Source organism: Sceloporus occidentalis, unplaced genomic scaffold, assembly GCF_023333645.1.
Source record: "Sceloporus occidentalis isolate IW3139 unplaced genomic scaffold, rSceOcc1.0.p SCAF_43, whole genome shotgun sequence".
Classification (NCBI taxonomy): Eukaryota; Metazoa; Chordata; class Lepidosauria; order Squamata; family Phrynosomatidae; genus Sceloporus; species Sceloporus occidentalis.
Genome location: NW_028317023.1, coordinates 6567959 through 6591528, shown reverse-complemented (window position 1 = coordinate 6591528; position 23570 = coordinate 6567959). Strand labels below are relative to the sequence as shown.

The 23570-nt window shown below is 34.6% G+C and overlaps 1 protein-coding gene across 1 annotated transcript; it reads left to right on the top strand.

The window, feature by feature from the left end:
* The first annotated feature begins 12777 nt into the window (after nucleotides 1-12777).
* Nucleotides 12778-23178, top strand: LOC149289825 (homeobox protein ARX-like). The gene is made up of 6 exons (XM_089490337.1): nucleotides 12778-12976; nucleotides 14151-14224; nucleotides 14297-14922; nucleotides 16445-16490; nucleotides 19719-20047; nucleotides 22938-23178. Exons 1-6 carry the CDS (start codon nucleotides 12778-12780, stop codon nucleotides 23176-23178), a joined length of 1515 nt encoding a protein of 504 aa, XP_089346463.1.
* The last annotated feature ends 392 nt before the right edge of the window (nucleotides 23179-23570 follow it).

The window sequence follows — 23570 nt, the reverse complement described above, 5'->3', positions numbered from 1 at the left end:
ATATGCTTTTCTTGTTGTTTTTCTCTTTGGCATTTTCATTCAAAAATGGTTATTATAATCCATAGTGGTTATAAAATAGGTGAACACAATTCTTAACAGTCATATGGGCTCCTAGGAGGAAAAACTATTAGTTTCTTGGGAGATTTTTTTGAGAATTGTCTTGCTTGCGGTTAAACTGATTATCATCTGTGTGGGGATTTCTTTTAATAAACATTACAAAAATAGCAATACTGGTGCCTCCTTTAACAGTGTAGCAAACAAAAAAGTATACTACCAAACCACTCAAGCAACAGAAATAGAAAAATAAGAAATGTATTGTGCAAATACATATAACAAATCCCTTTGTTATAAATGCTTTTTACATGTATGTTACTGAGATTTATCTTTGAAATTGTCACACAGCAAGCTTATATTGATAAGTATCTATAATATTATATATTTACGTGCAACACATTTTCCTACTTTTTTTAAACCCTAATGTAAAATCTACTACCATTACAAGTGGAACAGTAAACTGATTCAAGTATCCAAATAGGTAAATATTGTACAGTTTTCTTCAAAGCCCACTAGGGGGAGAAGTCTAACAAATACTAAATATAAATCCTATTTCATTGGACCAACCCTTCTATAGGTGTGTAGTTTCACTAATCTATGTTCAAATATAATATAATAATAACAACATTTTGTTTTAAAGTAAATCAAAATATGGGAATTAGCTGGCATAAGTAAATTCATTACTTATAACATTCCTAATTCATTTATGAGTTGATTTTTTTAAGTGTCTTTTTTAAACATCATATGATACGTATGGAATGTTAGAAGAAAAGTACAATTTAAATGCTTTTAGGCTATTAGATATACTGTATATTTAATAGACTTGTGCAAATTGCAAATTTACAGAATTTTCACAAATTTGGAAATTCGTACAAAGCCACAAAAATGAGGCCAGACCCCCACACAAAGCAGACAAAATGTATGGGTCATTTCATTCACACTCTCATTCTCTCTCTCACGCTATCTAAATTTTCCCCTAACTTCTCTGAAGACCACTTCTGCTTCTGCCGGTCACTTCAGCATCTTCTTCATCTTCTGTCTTTCATCTTCTCTTTTTATAATCTGTCTTTGTCCGCATCTCTGTGAACATAACCTAGCGCAAACTTTCCCCAAATGGATGGTGCGTCCGGTGACGTCCTCTCGCCCAATCCTCCAATTGGGGGGAGCCACAGAAAGCCCCCCCCCCGATTTTGGCAGCAGTTCACCTTACATCAAAAGGGCTGCCCTATTCGGTGACGTCCGCTCAACTGGTTGGAGGATTGGACATATCCTGCTGCGAACTTTAGGGCAAAATGGCAGAGCTTGACCGGTGACATCCTCTACCTTGAGCAGGGCCCTCCTCACCTGTTGTTTCTGAAAGTCAAATTGTTATGTTATATACTACTTATCTCCTTTTTACTTATCATACAGCTCTGCAGAATATGATGGTGCTATATAAAACAATAAATAATAATAACAGTACAGTTCTGTCTATGTCCATCTTATATAAATACGTGTAAATGAACACAACACATTTAAATTTACAGCTTATAAATATTTGTGCATAACAATATTGTTAATGTTAATATGTTAATATTTTTAATGCTATAATACATTTTTGTTTCCCAACATATAATTGTAATGAAAATCAACCATCTTCAGGTGCAGTTTGGGCTACCCACATAATTCTAGAATACAACTACCCACTAGACTTATACATGGCAAGCAAGATTGATCCTGATTACATTTTTTGTTTCATTTTTGTTGTTTTTGATTTGGAAACAACATTGGGGGCATACCCAAGAGGGGAGGTCCCTGACACCTTCTGGACTCATCTTTCACCTAAAGCAGCATCATCTCCAAGTAAAGGAATAGATCCAGACGTGATTTTGCACTGCAGGACCACCAGCAACAGCAGCACTGCACCAAAGGATAGACACATCCAGCATCATCCTATGAGACTACATTTTTCCAAAAAGTGGACCGTAGTGCTGTAGGTAAGTTAATATGACAGCAGCAACATTAGTAGTAGGGCACTTGGTAGACATTGGCACATATCCAGCCCCATGGTACAGGACATTGCATTTCCCCCAAAATTAGAAAAATATTTTAAAAATTGATCCCTTAGAGTAGGGAAGGAGATTGAGACACAGCAGCAGAGGCAGGTTGGGCATTGTCAGACAGCCTGAATCCCCCTATATTAGAAAACAAGAAACAAGAATTAGTTCCCCAGACTAAGGAAGGACATTGAGGGACAGAGCAGGGTACAGGACAGGCAATGGCAGGTAGACACATTGAGCCTCCACCATATTAGAAATAAAAAACAATTGATACCTCCAGGGTAAGGAAGAGCATTAAGGCACAGGAATTAGTTCCCCAGACTAAGGAAGGACATTGAGGGGCAGAGCAGGATACAGGACAGGCACTGGCAGGTAGACACATTGAGCCTCCACCATATTAAAAATAAAAAACAATTGATACCTCCAGAGTAAGGAAGAGTATTAAGGCACTGGGGCAGGACAGGAGAGCACAGGGCAAGCATGAGAAGACAGCAACATCCAGCTACTTTTACAGTACTGAATTTCCCAAGTGTTAGAAAACATTACAATTGGCCACCCCAGAGCAAGTAAGGAGATAAAGTAGCAGCAGCAGTAGTTTACCCAGGCATGCGGCCTGGGTAGGCATTGGCAGAAGCCCCCTAATGCAGGACTGAATTTCCCCCAATATTAAAAAATAAAATTATTTACCACCCCAGACTAAGGAAGAAGCAGTAGTAAAGCATATGGCCTGACCAGGCACTTGCAGCCTAGGGCTGCAAAGCTGAAAATACCACTGGGTGGCAGTACTGGGGAACCAGTGGTATAGTTATCCTGCTGCATCTGCAGAGTAGAATGAGCAACATATGCAACAGCAAAATTACTGGAACATGTGTCTCCTGACTCCTCCTCCTCTGGCTCAAAATCTAAATCCAGGCAATTGGCATTGGCATTGTCATTGACTATATCCTTTTCCAATTGTGCACAAGGCAGGGTAAGACCCAGTTCTGCTGCAAGGGTTGACCTTCCCTCTTCTTACTTTTTTTCTGACTCATCCGACAGTGCCTACCCATATTTACTCTGGGAGGTTTGAAACATTCCATTGATGGCAATGTTTGCGGTGGTGGCACTAGTGGTGGTTTGCGGTAGCACAGCTAGTTTTATTCCGTGCTTCACCATAAAGTAGCTTACAAGCAATCTTGGTCTCCTGCAATCAGTGAATTCTTTCTTTAGTGTTGTCCACAAACTATTGGTTTTGCTGGTAGCATAAATGGGCAACTGTCCTAACAAACTTCACTCAGGAACAGTTTTTCTATTAGCTATAACAATGTCACACTATGCACAAGCACAATCTAATGCCTAATTTTGTCACCAATATTTTTCAGAGATTGGTAGATGCAGACGAAACCGGCAAATTTTGTTAAAAATAAAAGTCTACTACCCACTATTCTCTGGCAGCAAATAAAACTGGTTATGCTGCTCCCATATTCTGTACACAAAAATTTTCATGTGGTGGGGGAATTCATATGTTTTTCTCTGTAATAGAATCTCGACTTGTACTTTGGCTCTGTACTGCCTTTATAGGCAGGTCAGTGGGATACACGATCAAAGATTTATTTTTATTTGTAGTGAGGAAACTGTGGGAAAAACTATGAAACGCCTCTGAAAGCATCTTAGATTTTAATTTTTAAGAATATAGTGTCCCTCCTGTAAGATAAAACAGGTAGTCTTGGGAGATGCCAGATACATCGCACTGTTGAGGCCCATGAAAGATTAAATGTATATTTCAGCTAAGTACTGCCTGAAGCCTGACCAAGAGCAGTGCCTAACTATCTCCCAGCGCTGCTAGGATATGATGTCATATCCTGTAAGCTGCATTTTAAGGATGTGTGGCGTTCAGTAAGTCTACTATGGAGTACATGCCAGCTAGGCACAGTCCTCCATTGTATATATGGCCCAGTTGCAAGGGAGAGAGATCCCAGCTGGCCCATGGAGCAATGGCACACCCAATAGGATGATTTAATCCTGGTGATCCAACAAGAGGGGTTGTTGTCATCTGGAACTGCCATCCCAGGCCAAGTTTACCTGGGCCAGAATATCCCGCCTTGTATATATGGCGTAGTTGGCTTCCATTGCAGAGGAAACGTGACACCCATTTTGGGTATACACTGTCTTGGTGTTTGGGAGAAATTAGTCTGCTATGCTGATGGGAATTTTTTCTTTATTATAGCGGTATGTCAGAAAATATCCAAAATACTCCCAAATAGGGGCCGTTAAACAGATAATAACTTTAGTTTCTCTGGAAGAATCTAAAATAATTGTAAATATTCTCCCAACAATTCCGACAAAGTTTGTTGTGGGGCACATTGTGTCTTCTTTGTCTGCTTAGACAAATACGTGTCTATAATGCCGTTAAAGCCAGACGCAATTAATTAAGAACAAGTTAAAACAAAGTAAGCAATCTTTCCTTTTTAGTCATTAAGAGATACTAAATTTCACCCAAAATATTGTCAAGATCTCATGTCTATATTTTGAGTAAAATGGAGTTACTTATTTCAGAGCCACTATCATTACATGTCATGGCCTGCATGTAGTCAGTGCCAGCAACTGAGAGAAAGCAGCTTGTAACTTCTAACGTACGAAAGCCTTTTCTCAAAATTCTTGATGCATGGTATAAGATTTTAGGTTTAGGCAAGCATTTGAATAACTTCAATTTTGGAATGAGAATCCTGAGGTCAGGATCAGAGACATACATACAGTTAGCCACACACCATAATGTGACAAAGCATGCTGTCTTAAGAGAGATGGAATAGTTTGTTATTCCCTTGCATAAAAGACATGATAGGTTTTGGAAATTGCTGTAAGCTTCACACAACTGTTTTATCCTAGCAAATTACTGTGTTATCTCCTGTACTGACACCAAGTTCTTTGCAAATTTACTCATAACTTTAACTGTCTATAGTCTTACTGTGTCTATCTTACTTAATTTTCTTCTAGCTGTTATGTCTTAAACTGTGTACATTTTAGTGAGTTTTTGTTCTACATTCAAATAAAAGTTGTTATTAATGCCTTGGAGACTTTGTTTTAAATTGGGTTATAGAGGAGTTACAAAACAGATTCGATTGTAATATAAATTCTACCTCTTAACGCCACATGTTGATTACAAAACTAAACCTGGGGAGGGCTGGCAAAGTGGACTGGAGGCTAACTGCCCCCTGGGCTGCGCTGATTTGAAGGTTTTGGGCCACTGTCAGAAGTCTTTGCTTATTGTTTTACTTGCAGTTCCACATACGGCCACCAGTGTGTCTAGAGTAACAAAGGATTTAGGGAGCTTTCTACGCTCCTTTTTTGCACTTTATTTTGGCAAATAGACATTGGACAGAACATGATTGTGAGTCAGATGATTAGGGACACTATATTATTGGGCCTCAATGTTGCTTGCCCTCACCAGACTAAGACCATCACAGAATGTTTTCTGACGGTGTTATTGCCACAAGCATAGGTACTAAACGCAGCACAGACTCCAAGAGAATACAACATATAATAATACCACATAGAGATAGAGCAAATTTAATCTGTCACTGATTAACATATAATACTGTTAATACTGTCAGTATCGATTTAAGGTAATGCCAAATATTAAGAGACCAAATGTCCAATAATATACTTTTCCAGGCATGCATATGAATGACAGGGAAAAAAAACTAGGAGTAAGGGCTGTCTGCAGTCCTAAAACTCTTACAGCCCTGAAGATAAAAAAAAACACAAAGGATGTAGGCATGGTATTATGGGAATGAAAAAAACGTCCCTTTGCTCAAACCAAGCCGATAGGAGCCAACAAGAATTCCAAGTCTACACTGGCAGGTCAGTTTAGGTTTGTGTCATATCTATGTGATGATCCTGGATGTCTCATTATAATCTGGCAAAGCTCATTAGGATATTATAAATGAAAAAAGCAACCCTTTGATGTCTGCAGCGTCCTAAGTATAAAATAACTAAAATCACAGGGCTATTGTTAAAATGTAAAATAAAACATAAAAAGAGTTGCATAGGCAAGCTGGATATGCAAATCACAACAAAAGGAAAATAAAAGCACAATACTGGTTAAATAATGCAAGGAGAAGATACACATTTATTTTTCTAAAAGAGTACTTTTAAGAACAGAAAATGCAGTATTTTAATATATACTTTTTGTGTCATCTAAGGATTTGTATTAGTCAAAGCATGCAAGTAGTTTTTCTGCTTCTAAAGTACTAGGAGCTTGTGGAAATCATAGGCTTATTTGGGGATTTATCTGCTACCACTGTGTAAATAGGAGAGATTACATGACCTGCCTCAGCATACATCATTTCTCCGCAGGTGAGAATGACCTGTTACCTTAAGAGTGACAGAGTAAAGGAAAAGCCAGGAGTGAGTGCTTAGCAGTCAATATTAGGTGAAAAGATGTCTTTTTATCAGGCCCAGCTACCCAGATCAGTATACATAAAAACTGTGGTTTAGTCTGTAGATGCCTGGGGCTGATTTGTTCGTCTTTTCTTATACTAGCCATGAATAAGAAAAAACCTAAAAATGAATGTAAAAAAAATATGAAGGGTTCTAGAAGCTTAACATATCTATTGTTTTCATCAATTAACAGTTGTTGAATGAATATTGGGAAAATAGGATAAGCAAGACTGCTCACTCTTTCTGTATTTGTCATATCATGTATCATTATTACTTTTATACTATTATGATTGCGTATTTGTTAAATAAAGTATAATAAAATGATTTAAAAAAAAATTCTGGACAAAATAGGGAAATTATGAGGAAAAGAAAATCAAAGATACACAGATAGATAGATAGATAGATAGATAGATAGATATAGACAGACATCAATTACAAATACAGACACACATATATATATATATATATATATATATATGGGTGTGTTTTCTTATTTTGTTTATACATTTAACAAATACTTCTATATATAAAATGCATCAAAGCATTCTTGCTGAAGCCTTGCAGGACACATGCAGTAATTTATAACAGCACAGAATAGCTCCAAGCACTTCTAAGCATGAGTAATGGTTTCATGCACAGAGCACTGAAATAAGAGGTCAGGTTTGATTCTTCGAAAGGAGACATTCATTCATTATTTTTAGGAATACAGTGGCATGAAAGCAGGCTTAGACACACATACAAAATGTTATTTATACAGTATACACCATCATGTATGTAGGATACATAATATGCTGTGATTATGGAATTTGATAAAAAAATAGTTAAGCTAATAAAAAGATTCTTATGCATCATACATTGTCTATGTTTTATTATAAGCTACAATTTAAATATTAGAATTTTGAGTCATCTATACCCATGTACAATTTAAAGAGAATGATGCTTTAATGGAATTACATATATTTTAAACTATCACACACATATTTATATATAGATATATAGATATATATATATACTCAGCTACTCAGCTAATATATCTATAAATATATATATATATAAACTAGTTTAATATAATAAATCTACATAGTATATATATATATATATATATATATATATATATGTGTGTATATATAGTATATCTATATATGTTTGTATATGAAACTATATATGTACAATATTACTTTACTAAGTTACTAAATAAATCATTATAAATGGGTAACTTTATTACATTACTAATTGTAAGAATTGTAGATGATAAAGCACTGATGTATTTGCCTAAACATAATGTGCCTTGGGAAAGACATGAAGCATTATTGCAAGGAAACGTTCACAGGATACAAATAAACACAAAAAATGACTTGTTCATATATCGAGCGTCTGGGCTAACTTTACGAATGTCACTGTGAGTCCTACGGTAGGTGTTTTTATGACGTAATCGCACCAACCAAGAAACATTGCTATGGCTTTTAAACAGATAAAGCCTCTTGTTGCGAACGTGTTATTAACCCCCATGTGTGGCGAGCTGTTCAGTGAGCTTCAGTTATAACAATAGGCAAAAAAACACTATAATGACAATTAATGTCAGTCATTTGGCAGGTGTATCACTTCACTTCATGCATCTTTTCTATAACGTATGGGTGTGTAGACACATATGTAGCTTCATATATCTATCTATCGATCTATCTATGTGTGTGTGGAATATACATAGTTAAATACACAGATCACTATAATTTGTATTTATATATGCAGTATATATATATATATATATAAATATATATATATACTGTATTTATAATTATTTACATATGCAGTTTATACATCTATATACTGTATATATAACTGGTATCTATATATATGCAGTGTATATATTTATATATATATATATACTGTAAAAATAGTTATTTATGTATGCAATATATATATATAAATACTGTATATACAATTGTTATATATATATGTATACTGTATATTTAATTGGTATATATATATATATATATACATATATATATATATACATATATTGTATATATAATTGTTATTTATATATGCATTCTAATATATAAGTATATATTTTGCACAGAATCAACACACGCATTTACATACTGTTGTCGAAACTGCAAGAAAGAACTGATCAAAAAAAAAAGAACACATGGCTGTTATTATTGGCAAAGCATTGTAGCAAGTCACAAATATGTATTTGTCCAAATCTGACTGACAATACCTTATGTCATTTATTAAACACCGGCTGACAGGCTGAAAAATGTAGTTAGTCATATTCTGCACAGCACTGGCTGGTGTTAATATTGTGATAAAACTAACATTTGAAGAGGTTAATTTTGGCTGCCTTAAGTTAAAAAGCTAATATTTCAGTTTGTGCCCTCCTGGTTTTCGCAGCACTGGCTGTCAATCCAGAAGCTTGTTATCCTTACAAGGAATGGGTTTGTTTGGCTGATCTCAGCAAGGTTTTCTACTACAAGTATAACTATAATTGCTATAATTCTACTGTATCATTTAGATCATTGTGGTATTGTTGTTTTCTGTTCCTCTTTCTCTCCCCTAACACTGAAATAACTCGCTCCAGTGTTAAATTAGCAGGTTGTGGATAGACCACAAATGAATGAAAGTTAGTTAAAAATAAATAAATAAGAGAGCAGAATAACTTGGCAACAGCATTATGACATTGTAGAGAATTCTTGCATGTAATCAAGGAGTATTGTCTTGGGTGGCACAGTGCTGTACAATTGCTCTTTGCAATGTAATACATATTCTATTGTTTAAGTACATGTTGCAAGGAAAGATGATCTTAATTATGGAGCCCCAGCAGATAGGAGTTGGATAAAACCTTTTCGTTAGTTTTTTTCCTCCCCATAGTAGCACATTTCATATTATTGTATTCAAACTGTTTAAGCGTGGATATATATTCGTGTAAATAATTTGCATAGGGCAAATAATGCATTGTTTGAAGGTTGATGTGTGTATTATAGAATATTTAATAATCCCTAGCAAAAAAAAAACAATTATCTGGTTTTCGGGACTATGTGTATCTGGAGCTGCGTGTTTGTATTTAGGAAGAAGGAAGAAGAAGAGTTAATGCAGATACAACACAATGTGCGAACTTGTCATAGCACAAATCAGGAAAGCATAATATATATACATATACTGTATATATATATATATATATATATATATATAGTCTAGATGATAGATTTATTAGCAAATAAAAGTGCATACATGTGTATATATATATATATATATATATATATATGAATAGATTATAAACAAAATAAATATAAGGTATGAGAACTTATAATATTATACATATATATATAATATATTTATATATATATATTCAGCCACATGTTAGATTATTTCAAAGTAAAATAGTTTATTTTATTTTTGTGCTTTACATATTTTGTCATTTCTATTGAATTAGATGTATATTCATGTGCTCTTTGTATTCAATATTTTTTTGTACCCTTTTATTTGCAGACACTTTTATTTTTAATTCTTAGCATTTTGAGAAGGAAAATTAAATATATGGGTAGAATTTGCTTCATCTAAATGACATTTCATAAGTATGCATGCGATATAAATAATGTATTGCAATGAAATGTATTGCTAAAGCAAATTGCCCAAGCCATGTGGATATTATAAGGTAAGGGGGGGTAAAAAGACATATACCTCATCTGGAAGTGTTTGTTATGCTCCTCAGGAACAGCAATAACTGAACTGGGATAAATAGAGAAAGAGTAAATTGTAGCTTGTTGAAGTTTAGGGGGAATGGATTGTGACAATGATCATTTGGGGACTGATGGCTAGAGATTGGGAATGAGGTCATGCCTTTCTCCATGGGTTAAATAGACTTTCCTGTAAAATGACATTCTCACTCCTGATAGACACATTTTAGAGATTATTACAAAAAAGGAGCACTGTGTGACAAAACAAACAAAGCTCTTCTTCTGCTGCTTCTAATAGGAAGCACACTTTCCATAACCCTCTTATACGTCCTGCTGGATATAGATATATATATATATATATATATATATATATATATATATATATATTCCAACAATAATTTATATAATACATGATCAGAAAATCACAAATTTTTAACATATCAATATACCAGGCTAATAATATAGGTACAGATGCGTATTTATATCTATATATAGAGAGATATGTAGATAGATTAATCGGTGCTGGGAAAAAGGAAAGAGAAAGAAATAAAGAAAAAGATAAGCAAATGCTTATAAATATATAGATGTATATATATATATATGTATATATATATGTATATATATATATATATATGTATATATATATATGTGTATAGAGAGAGAGAGAGAGAGAGAGAGAGAGCATAGAATAAGAGATTCAGGTGGTATATGCGTTTTTCCTATGTGATACAGCGGGGAATAGTACGATTTTATTTCAGGTTTACTAAGACATCGGCCAGGTAAGTGGGAAGCGGTATAAATCACATTGATCACTGCCTGCCATATATCACCATCTCGCAGACACACACACACACACACACACACATATATATATATATATATATATATATATATATATATATATATATATATATATATATATATATATATATATATATATATACATATACATTACAGCCAGGAGAAGCCCCAGTTGTGGATCCTCGTATTTTATTTTTAAAATACCTGGTGTAAGCGATTTAAGTATATGCCTTTGTAATATGCTCTTTTTATTAGATAAATTGAAGTGTTAGAAAGAGCGTGTGTAGGGAGGGGGTGTCTGACAAGGCATTAAACCTGACCTGGATTTACAGGTCCCTGGGTTCACTTATTGCCTTTGCTGATATACGAGCCAACTGAACTGGTACAGTGTATCCATCATATTATAAGGAGCCTACATGGCACTATAAGAACCCAGTAAGTCAGAGAGACATGAATAGATCAAGACACAAATCTCAATTTCTGTTAAATTTAATCCTTCTATGTATTATGTTCACAGATTGACTTCTGATGGTTTTGTGTAATTATGAAGTTAAAATGTAATATTGACAGTTTCATTAGTACTTTCAATGCATCTTGTAGTTTTTGTGTTTTCTAATATCGTAATAGCTTTTATTCCCCCTATTAGTGCTTTATTATTCAGTATTTACCTCGAATATACTTTTTTTCCTATTCGATGACTTCCTTAAATATCTCAAGGTTTATTAGCAATTTAGACGCTGATGTTTGTGCAAAATTGGAAAGAGCCACAACTTTTTTTTTTGCCTTCTTTTGGATCAACAGCAAGAAATAAACAGATATGGGAATGGCTGAACTTGATGGACGCATGTCTTTTTTTCAGCCTAACTATATAACTATGTAACTTTAAATATGCTTTTTGTAAATTAAAATAACACTATGAGTGGCAGGAGGTGAGCAACATCATTTTTAATATCGTTTTTCTATACAAAGTGTATCGAATAATTTCATAGCTTAACTGATTTAAAATAAAAAATAAAAAAAATCTATTCATATAAATGGCATAATATAAGTAAGGAACCTAACACATTTTTCCTATACTCTAACATGAAACGTCCCTTGTGTCAAAACATGAAAAGTCAGTAGGAAATAGTATTGTCTCTGCTCATCCTCCTGTTAACTAATACATAGAAATTAACAATTATTATGTGGGACAATATCGAATTAAAAAAACAAAGATTGGAGATTCAAAAAATAAATAATATCTAAATGAGGTTTTATTTTCTATCATTTGATACTTATTGTTTTTCATGCAATTTAAATATGTAACAACAAATGCAACAATGCCTATATATTACCGTATAATATAATATTGTTATTAATACTATATACCGCAGAAAAAGGAACAACGCCTGAATTAGACAGGCAAATTAACCACTGTGATGCAAGCTTTAAGGAAATAGTATCTAGCTGGTGGTTCCATCATGCTAATGAGTGAATCCAATCCAGGATTTGCAGGCAGCCATTGGCTAATCTGTGTATGATGAGTGGCAGAATCCATTTGAGCCAATCCAGTATCACCTTGTAACACGTGGAGGAGAGGGGCTCTGGGGTAAAGCTTTCTACACTAGCTACTGGTGCCCTGATCAAGACGAGGGAAGAGTGGCACTGATGTTGTGGGATCTTGTAAACCCTACAGGCTTTCACACTTACACCTTGAGCAGCATTAGCAATAGCAGCAGCAGCCAGCCTTGCAGCTCAGCTCTCAATCTCTTGGCAGCTACATTGAGAAGAAGCAACAGGCAGAGAGAGCCATGAGCAATCAGTACCAAGAAGAGACTTCTGAGAGGCCGGAATGTAAAAGTAAATCCCCTACCCTGCTCTCCTCTTACTGCATAGACAGCATTCTCGGCAGGAGGAGTCCCTGCAAAATGAGACTGCTCAGCACTCAGAACTTGCCTTCACTGACCAACAGGACCGATCAGGACAAAACTTTAGAAGGTAAAAAAGCTTGTGAGTGAGTAAATCAATTAAATTCTACAATGTTACTGATTTGAAACAAAGTATAGGCCTTTATATGTCTCAAAACAACGTCTCCCACCCCTTAGTACTTATTTTAATGGCAGCTTTATTGACATCGAATGAAATATATATATTTTTTAAAATCTGTTTTATTAAAATAAATTAGAACCTATCTTTTCTTTAGCATTGCTATTTTCATTTGTTTGTTTATTTTTTTCGGGCACTAAAGTTGTCAAATGATTAATAAAACCTTAATCAGTTAAGTGAGTAAAGCACTTTCCAATGAGCATACGAAAGTATGTACTCATTCTACAGTATTAATATTTCTGATGAATTCAGTTAGAATTTTTTTTCCCCTCTAAATGTGAATAATTCGAATTTAACATATCGAGCGACAATAGTAAATGAAACTGTGGGGAAAACCATGCCAAAGCACACTGTTTTACATTTTAAAACATCTGATTTATTTGTTTTAATACTAATAAAATATTATGTTAACAGCAGATACATTTTAGCATGAGATTTTCCTACCGATAATCTGATCATTAGTTTTTTTAGTTATAAAAGTCGTAGAAATGTCATATATTTCCATATCTGTACATATATATCAAATATATATTATATAATATACATATTTATATTTTAATATAATTATATAAAAAACGCGTAATGTGTCCATGTGGATGTAACAATATCTCCTTCAGATGTGGCTTTAATAAACATATGGCGGGTTGGAGGTGAAATCTACTTTTACAAGTGTTGAAATTCCTTGTTGACAGTAATTAGACTGATTTCAAAGGCATCCAATTACCAGGATATTTCCCATCAAATCTGTTATGTTAACTTCATTATTCAATGAACCGAAGAGAAATGCCAATAGGAAATCATTTTTGGGAAATATTAAAGCGAAAATAATTGCTTTGGCATTTATTGATAGTAAGCCATTTTTTGTAAGTCACCCTCATTTAATAATTAATAGGAAATAAATTACTTTCGTTAACAGTATTTAAATATATATATATATATATATAGAATATAGAATATTATTAATATTCTAGAATATTATTAATAGTAAAATAAATAAATATCTGTGGTTTGTGAACTCATGAGTAACATGTTTTTTTCTGTTTTGCATCTTTTCTTAATTCTCCATCTCTCGTTGTAGGGTCTCCGAAGAGTAATGTTACTTTTGAGGCTGAACTGCACCTGCCTCCCAAGTTAAGAAGGTTGTATGGTCCTGTGGGGACTGGTGGGCGATTGCACCTCCAATCTCTGCCTGATGCTAGGTCTGGAGTCCCCAGATCGGATAAGGCTGACCGCCTCTTGCTTGTAGGGGCTGGAGGTGAGGGTAGCTGGGATAACCATAGTCTAAAGATCAGCCAGGCCCCTCAAGTCAGCATCAGCCGAAGTAAATCGTACAGGGAGAACAGCGCCCCCCTGCTGAGAGAAGATGGGAGTCCAGAGGGTCTCCAACAGCAGCAGATACAGATTGGTTCCACCGGCTCATGTACCTCTCTTCAGGAAAGGCTGGGAGCGCTTTCTCAAAGCCCGGGAGGTGAGGAAGAGGATGATGATGATGAGGATATGGAAGAGGATGAAGAGGAAGAAGACGAAGCTGAGAAGCAACACAACAATAACAACACCAGCAACTCTAACAGAGGACTTCTGAAGGACCAGCTCCCTCAATATCAGCAACAGCAGCAACCAACTTGTGGGACTGATGGGGACATTTCTCCAAAAGAGGAGCTTCTACTTCACACCTCGGATGGTGATGGCAAGGATGGAGAGGACAGTGTGTGTCTGTCAGCAGGTAGCGACTCAGAGGAGGGCATGCTAAAGAGGAAGCAGAGGAGGTACAGGACCACCTTCACCAGTTACCAACTTGAGGAGCTGGAGAGGGCCTTCCAGAAAACCCACTATCCCGACGTTTTCACCAGGTAAATCCTTTTTTCAGCAAAAGGGAGAGCGGGTGGAACGGGTCCCGGGAATAATAGCCCCAAATAATAGCATTGTATCTTGTCCAGCTATAAAATCAATGCAGTGAAAGGAACTACCACAAACCCCACTTTTTATGTACTTCTTATGAATTAAGAATATTCGTTACTTTAATTAAGAAGCAATAAATAATTAATCCCCCGAGATTGTAAGATTTTTCTGATGTGCATTATTAGTAATTCAAATGTTTTCCCCTCAATACGTGTACTTTTTTTTTATCTATACAGAGATCTGTTTTAGTTAAATGGCTATATTAGCGGAGAAACTGTCCAGCTAAACTCTTACAGAGCGATTTATTTTTATACGATGTAGTGAAGCTTTCTCTGTCAAAACTAAAGCTGCTAGGTGTCACATTCTGGCTAAGTCTTTCCCAGCAGGGAAATCCTTAGATCTATGTGATTTAGGGTTTATTTCTCTTGTCACTTTTCTTGAAATGCATAGGTGCAGGCTGGGAGATAAAGATGATGTGACAATAAGATAGATGGATGGGTAGATAGATAGATAGATAGATAGATAGATTACAAAGTAATTATATATTACAGTTAATTAAGCATTTTACTATAATCTAAGCAAACACCTGTTTCAATTAAATGAATATATTCAGAGATATTGTGGCTCTATAATCCCTCAAAAATTTATTCAAATAGTTTATAATTTATAAATGCTATTTTTGTTGCTTGTTTTATTATTGATTTATTTTTTCAGTCTATGCTTATGGAGGATATAGTTGAATATTGAATACCCCTATATATTATTAAAACGCTAGAACCGAATTATGTTAATATGTACAATATTTTTTTGTTGTGAAGTAGGGGGATATCAAGTTTGCAGAAAAGTTAGCATTTTATTATCCATTTGCTAAGGTATATTATTCGATGTCAACGAAAATATTCGTTTCAGAAAAAAAAAAAAATTTCTTATCAAACATTAATTTGTTGTAATAGCGGTAATCATTACTGTTATTTTATGGTTCCTTGTAAGAAACGCCGCCTTTATTAAAAATTTGATCGAAATAGATTTGGAGTGAAAAAAATCTAAAATACATTATTATATAATGAAATAAAATGCATTCATTAAATGCGTTTCCTACTTACCACACTTTTACATCTAAAATCACCGTGAATTATATGTATTAATTAGTAAAATTATCAATTTAGATTAAAAATGTCATATGTGGTCCAAGTTTATGATTTCATTATTATTTCTCATATAATATAAATATTTATCTGAACACTGTGTACATATATATTTTCGCACAGTGTACACATTTTATCTGCTAACATTGCATAATTACCTAACCAGTGTACATGGTATATACATATGTACTAGGTATACAAATTTAGGCATGTTTAATTCGCAGCAATTCAATAAGCATGGATAAAGATGTTGGGGTTTATATGATAATATTTATTAGCTACTTGAAGAATGACACCTAATAGTTTTATTTCTTTGTTTTGTTTTAAGAGAGGAACTTGCAATGCGTCTGGATCTCACTGAAGCCAGAGTGCAGGTGAGTCCAGAGATTTGGAGGGCAATACATTTACGTTGGGGGTGGAGGAGGGTAAATAAAGTGGGCTTCTGTCCACCTTCAGTTGTCTATGTGATCTCCAGCTGCTCTAATAAATATATGTGGCATTTTGAGTCTATTTATAGAGTCTCCAATGTAGCTGCTGTCTGCAATCACCAACTAAATGCTAAACTGAAAACAAATAAATCTCCCTTGAGTCCAGGAATTAATTAATCAAACAACATGCAATTATTACATTCCACCTTTGATAAATTAAGGAGCAAGTTTGAAGGCCACTGGGGAGGGATCCAATGTTGAAAACATTGTCCATATCTGTTAAAGCTGAATGGGGGATAAAACTGTGAATTGGGAGGATTGCAGGATCCTATATGCAATGTCAGGGTATATACAACTATTATATATATATATATATATATATATATATATATATATATATATATATATATATATATATATACATATATATACATATTCTGCTATACTCAGTAACACAAGCTTGCTATAAGAATTAATTTGGTGAGATCTCTTTAATTGAAACAAACAGGAGTAATATTTGGTTGTTAGAGAAATCAGTACAGCTCAAAGCAGGTATTTGGCTGTGATTAAGACTCCAATAGGGCTTCATAAAAGCACACTTACTGCTAGAACAAACACGGCTATTTCATGGCAAAATGCTGTTTGATTTCCCCATCAAGTATACACATGGACCTGGCTAATGCTATTTGATTTCTCATTTTTTGATAGTAATAACCCTGCATTGATCTAATAGCTGGCCCTGTAAGTGGGTGCAATGCTATTAAAAGGCCCCATACCATAGTACATTTCCTAACCCATGTCTCATAACCAAAGAGACGATAAACATTGGGATGCCCTGATTGCCAACAGAAAACAGATGTCCCCAGGTCTGAAGCTGAGCAAATCACTTTACAGTTACAATCAAAGGCTGATAAAGCATAATAAATTCCATATGGCTCATTTAATACACAACAGCTTCTTGCATTAGAAGGGTCTAATCTGACAAGTCTCCCATCTTTTGTTGACACATTTCTCCATTGTCAAACAGGGATGTGACAGCAAATAGGTATTTTCAGCTCCAGGGGGAAATTCGTGGGAAAGTTAAATAACTTTTAGGGGGGTGGGGGGTGCGAGAAGAGAAAAAAAATTATTTCTACAGCAGATCGTGTAAATAGAAGATGTTCGATTAACGTTTCAATTGGGAAAAAAGCTTTATTTTATTTTAAAAAATTGGTAAAAAAAAAAAAAATTTGCTAACCAAATACAATAGTGTTTATTATGCTAACATGCAGCGCTGTTAATATAGAACAAATATTTAGATTTTGTTGCTTTCATAGATGACATATCCGAATTCCAAGTAAGACCATTGTTTATTTTAACTTCCATTTTCTGTAAACCTACATATTATTTTTAGTTATTTCCGTTTATCCCCCTGCGTAGTACAAACGCTATTTAAAGCCCATCCGTTAAATGCATAATAAATAGATATACATTTAAACAATTTCTAAAGAGATCAGCTATAGATTATCGTATTTTATTTGTATGTCTTTATCTACAACGATACCAGCGCTAAATATAAATTATGATTTGATACATTTGACCAACATCACCACTACAGTATATTTATTTGAGATTCCTGAATTTCGTATTAGATATGGTTAATATTTGATATGTGCCAATACTAAATATTGTCTATTCCATGCAAATTATGGAGAAATGTATATTATTTCTTAAAATAAGTTTTTTTTTTATTTCTGGAGTATCTGTTTAATATAATATAAGGTGATAGTGTCTTCTCGTGTGAATTAAAATAAAAAAAAATAAAAGCAAATAGCATTAAGTAGTTACCTATCCCTAGAATTTAATGTGCTGCTCAGGAAGCAAAAGGTTATATTTATAGGCTCATAATGTAGATTTTATGAGTTCGTTTAACAGATGAGTGTAAGCAATTGGCGTTTAGCAATAACACCCTCAATCAGGATAGAAGAAATGATGCCAATATTGCCCTTATTTTTCAATTTGTTATACATGGTCGTATTTATTTATATTACAGCTTTCTGAATTATTTATGTTCAATACTACTTCTTCCTTTAAAATTGGGATAACATGTAAATGTTAAAATAATTTTCGGAATTTTAAAGCAATATTATTACTTGGAAGTTACGGAGAGAATGACATGTGTTTTTATGTTTTTCTTTTAATTTATATATCAGAAGTTACTAGTAAAACATTTATTTTTATACCAGTGGTGTATATGCTACTTGCTGTTGAATTTTTATAATGTATTTTTATTACACGTTCAGCTGACACATTAAGATCTCTTTTATATGTTTGCACGGATATATGTATGTACATGGCCAACTATAAATACAAGGTAGCAAATTGTATCTCATAATTGCAATATCCAATCATATCTCCGACATCTCAGCTATAGGACATATTTGATTCAACAGAGAACCATCTTGTAAAAAGACACTGTGGATCATGATGGTTTTCTTTTTTTTTTTATCCCCCCCCCCTTCCCCTTAGCTCATCAGCCAAACGGTCATCCATGGAACATTAAGTAGAGGCTGGTGACATCAGTAGCAACCATATCAAACCCTCTCTTTAATCAAGCTAGTCTTGATTCTTGGGGAAAAAAAGAAGCAATATGTGACTAACCCATCATTATATTATAGCCCTTATTTCTGTAGGCAACCCAGAACGTCACGAATCCAGTTATTGTGACTCTAAACATTGTGACTTGCATTATATATATATATATATATATATATATATATATATATATATATATATATATAATCAAATAATGCAAGTCACAATGTTTACAATATATATATATATATATATATATATATATATATATATATATATATATATATATATCACGCAGATGATGTTGAGGTGTGCGTCAAAATCTTTCCATGTAGGTCATATTGTTCCAGAATAAAGCAGGCTAAATATAACCAGCCACAACTGAGACATAGACATCTTTTGGAACCAAGGAATCTTTTCGTGGTATCAGCACCAGCTGTGAACTTGCATGATATGAGATATAGAGGGATTATTCAAGGGTCCCATGGTTTCATAGGATTGATTACCCAGTAACCTGTACTTGCTCACTTGTGCCAGAATTTTTAAAAAGAACTAATAAGGAAATCTAAAACTATTAATGTTGTTTCCTTGGGGTTTCAGGTGTGGTTTCAGAATCGCAGAGCGAAGTGGAGAAAGAGAGAGAAGGCTGGTGCACAGACCCACGCCCCAGGTCTGCCTTTTCCAGGCCCCTTGTCAGCCAGTCACCCCCTTAGTCCATACCTTGATGCCAGTCCATTTCCACCCCACCATCATGCCTTGGACTCTGCATGGACAGCAGCAGCAGCTGCTGCAGCTGCCGCCTTCCCAAGTCTACCTCCTCCACCAGGCTCCACTTCATTACCCCCTAGTGGGACCCCATTAGGACTCAGCACTTTCCTGGGAGCAGCTGTGTTTCGACACCCAGCCTTCATCAGCCCTGCATTTGGCAGGTAACAATTGTTTAATATGTATAACAAACAAGACAAAAAGTATTCTGGTGCATAGTTATAAAAAGTGGGGCAATCAGCAGGACAGTTGGATTGGTTGCTATAGTGACTGCACAACTTTTTGCATTAAAACTGCTCTTTGCATATTAACAAGTTTTAATCCTAGAAAAGTACCGGCTCTGAATTACTGGTTAATTAACTGATGGGCATTAGACCAATTGGACTGCAGTCATGGCGTTGCTTGTTTTTACTTTTACCTTGTTTATTCGGTACCAACAGCTTGGTGACATTTTACCAAATGTAGCATTTCAATTTCACATACAAGAGACCAGTACAGGCTCTGAATCGTTGGTAACCCCCTCAAAAAAAAAATTTGTACAAATAATATATATAATTTTGCTTAAATTAAGAAATTCAACTTAAATGCTTAATTACTTACTAAAAATGAATATATTGCAGTGATTTAAATGTCACACTTATGTATATCATACTTTTATAGATCTCTCTAGACAGCACATAGTTAATTCAGTTTTTTTAGTTTTCAATGCTTCACAGATAAAAAACTAAGTTTAGAAATAATTGGTATTAACTGTCTTGTACAAGCATTATTCTGTTTCTTATTCTGAAAAAAATGGTTACTAGGAAATACAATAATGTTGTCAAGTGAGATGGGTATTTAACCCTTTATTGAGGGTAGTAAAACCTTGGTGGAATGGAACCACAGTAAGCTGCTCAAAATATCTTATAACCTTTTATATCCCACATGACACTTCAATAGTTATTAGGGAAACATTAGCAGAAGACAGAATGATTTGGCCAGTTTCCATTATTTATACAAACCAATTGTAGTTGATTAGTGCAGTAACAAAATAATATATGCTTTTGAATACTTGGAAAATACATATACACAACTTGAACCCTGACTTAGAAAGTTTAATAATATATACTGCTATACTAACAGCAAACAGCTAGACACAAGCAGCAAACTTTAAATCCCATGACGCTCAGCGATCATTTTGTATGGCTGAGGATCAAGAAATATCAGAAATCAGAAATATCAGTACAATTAACAAATGTTTTCTATATTATATATATATATATATATATATATATATATATATATATATATATATATATATATATATATATATAGCCATGAACAGATTGTTCACAGAAAACATCCCCACCCTTTTCTTCATATGGTGGAATTGAAAATGCATTGCGGAAACCTTAACAAGTTAATTAGTTGGTAAAATCGATTTAACATCTGGAGAGGTCGTATGTTTTGAATTTAATAACGTTTCTTGAGCAATTCGATGTTCTATTTTATATTCGAATTCTAAAGATATTTGATAGTGCCAAATCTAGTTTAAATGTCAAGTACAAACCCTGTTATATATTATCTGTGTGTGTATCCTTAAAAAATTAGTGCTTTCTAGAATTCGCTTTTTCAAGTTATATATGGATAATTAGAATGAATACTATAAATAGAATGGAAATATTAATGTAAGATCTTGGTAAATGCAGTGTGGGGCACCTGCTCATATCAAGTGCATATATGCATGTATTGTACAGATAGACAGATAGATATATTTATACACACACACTGCTGTTCAGAAGTGTGCGGTCACTTAGCTGTTTTCATGGAAAACAAGGAAATTGCTAACTGTGCTAACATAATCGCAAAGGGAACACTGGGTAGCTGCTGATTAAGGGCCAATGTAGCCTATGAACATATTCCATTACCAATCAACCATTTCTGATCTATTTTAATGGCCAGAATTTAATCTTCTTTCAAAAAGAAGGACATTTATAGGTGACGCCAAACGTTTGAACTACTGTATGCAGTGTTTGTTTTTGACTGTTCAATGGCTCTGGTGTTGCCCACTTTAGACAAAGTAGTTCATGCTATTGCCCCCAGCGTAATGGCAGGTGTTATTGCTCAGTTAGTGACACCAAACACTAGCCTGCCTCAGTGCCTGTGCTAAGAGCCATCACACATCTCAGCAAGAAGGCTGCTGATCACAGCTAAGGCTAATGGAGGGTACACAAATCTCCCTTGGCTTGTTTTGGTAGCTTACCAGTAGAAACATTCATAGGAAAGCATTATTAGTCTTGAGACATTCACTAGCTTCCCGATGGATTCCCAATATCAAATAGTAAAAACGATTTATATAGTTATAAAAAAAAAACATGCGTCCATCAAGTTCAGCCTTTCCTATATCTGTTAATTTGTTGCTGTTGATCCAAAAGATATGCAAAGCTAGGTAGAACAGTATTAATATGAATATGATTATTATATATTATTATTACTACCCAGAATTAACTGATAGTTGTATTAATTTCCCAGAATGAAATGTTTTTTTTTCCTTTTTCCGTTACTGCACAATACTTTCAAGATTTACCTACGATAAAGCTTATTTAAATGAAAGTAATTGGTAATGCATTTTGGAAATTAATATACACAGTTTGTTTTCTAAATTCATATTACTGCAGTGAAAAGAAAATATTTATCTTCTAGTTTTATTAGGATTTGCTTTAAGGCGAGGCCTGATCTGTTTTTGGAATTATAGATTGGCAAAGTGATGTTGAAATCTCCCTTTAAGTGCTGTAGGGTGAACAAAGCATTCCAATGTATAGGTTTGCTCATCACTGATACCCAAAGGGTTAAAGGTGTCAAAAATATTTCAATACTTGGCAGGTGTGGATTTTGATAGAGGTACGGACCAAGTTGTTAGTAGCAGGAGATGTCCTATTGTTGGGAGCCAGATTGGGCAACTGGAAGACGACCATATTTTAACTCTTAACGTGCCAATGGGGGAATAAACATCTCTTTAGGTAATGCTCCTATGATATGCATGGTCTTGATCTTGCTGTGTGTTATTGCTTGCAGGCTTTTCTCCACCATGGCTCCCCTTACTAGTGCTTCCACTGCTGCTGCCCTCCTAAGGCAACCCAGTCCTGCTGTCGAAAGTGCAGTGCAATCCAGTGGCTTATCAGACCCAGCAACAGCTGCAGCAGACAGACGGGCCTCTAGCATAGCAGCCCTCAGGCTAAAAGCCAAGGAGCATGCAGCACAGCTCACCCAGCTGAACATAATCCCTGGGAACAACACAGGGAAAGAGGTATGCTGAATCAAGAAGAGGACCTCAACAGCTAAATCATCAAGACCAAATTGAGAAAGAGGCAAAGGAAACGTGGACCAGTGACTGTTGGGCCTTGTGTGTCTTGCCGGACGACTACCATGACACAACACACATGACGTCATGCTTAACAGTAATAACGAGTGTAATTTATGCAGTTCCCAAGCAGTGCAATCTGCACACCACCATCTGTAAATTCCTTTACTGTTTATATGAAAATGACATCATCATATGTTATAATTGTGTATTACAAAACGCAAAAATATATATTTTATTTTTTCCTTTGGTTATGCATAGGCATTTTTACACATAATTTTTCCACAAAGCTAAACTCATTTAAATCTTTGCACCTCCACCAGCCTCCAACCATACATGCTGATCTC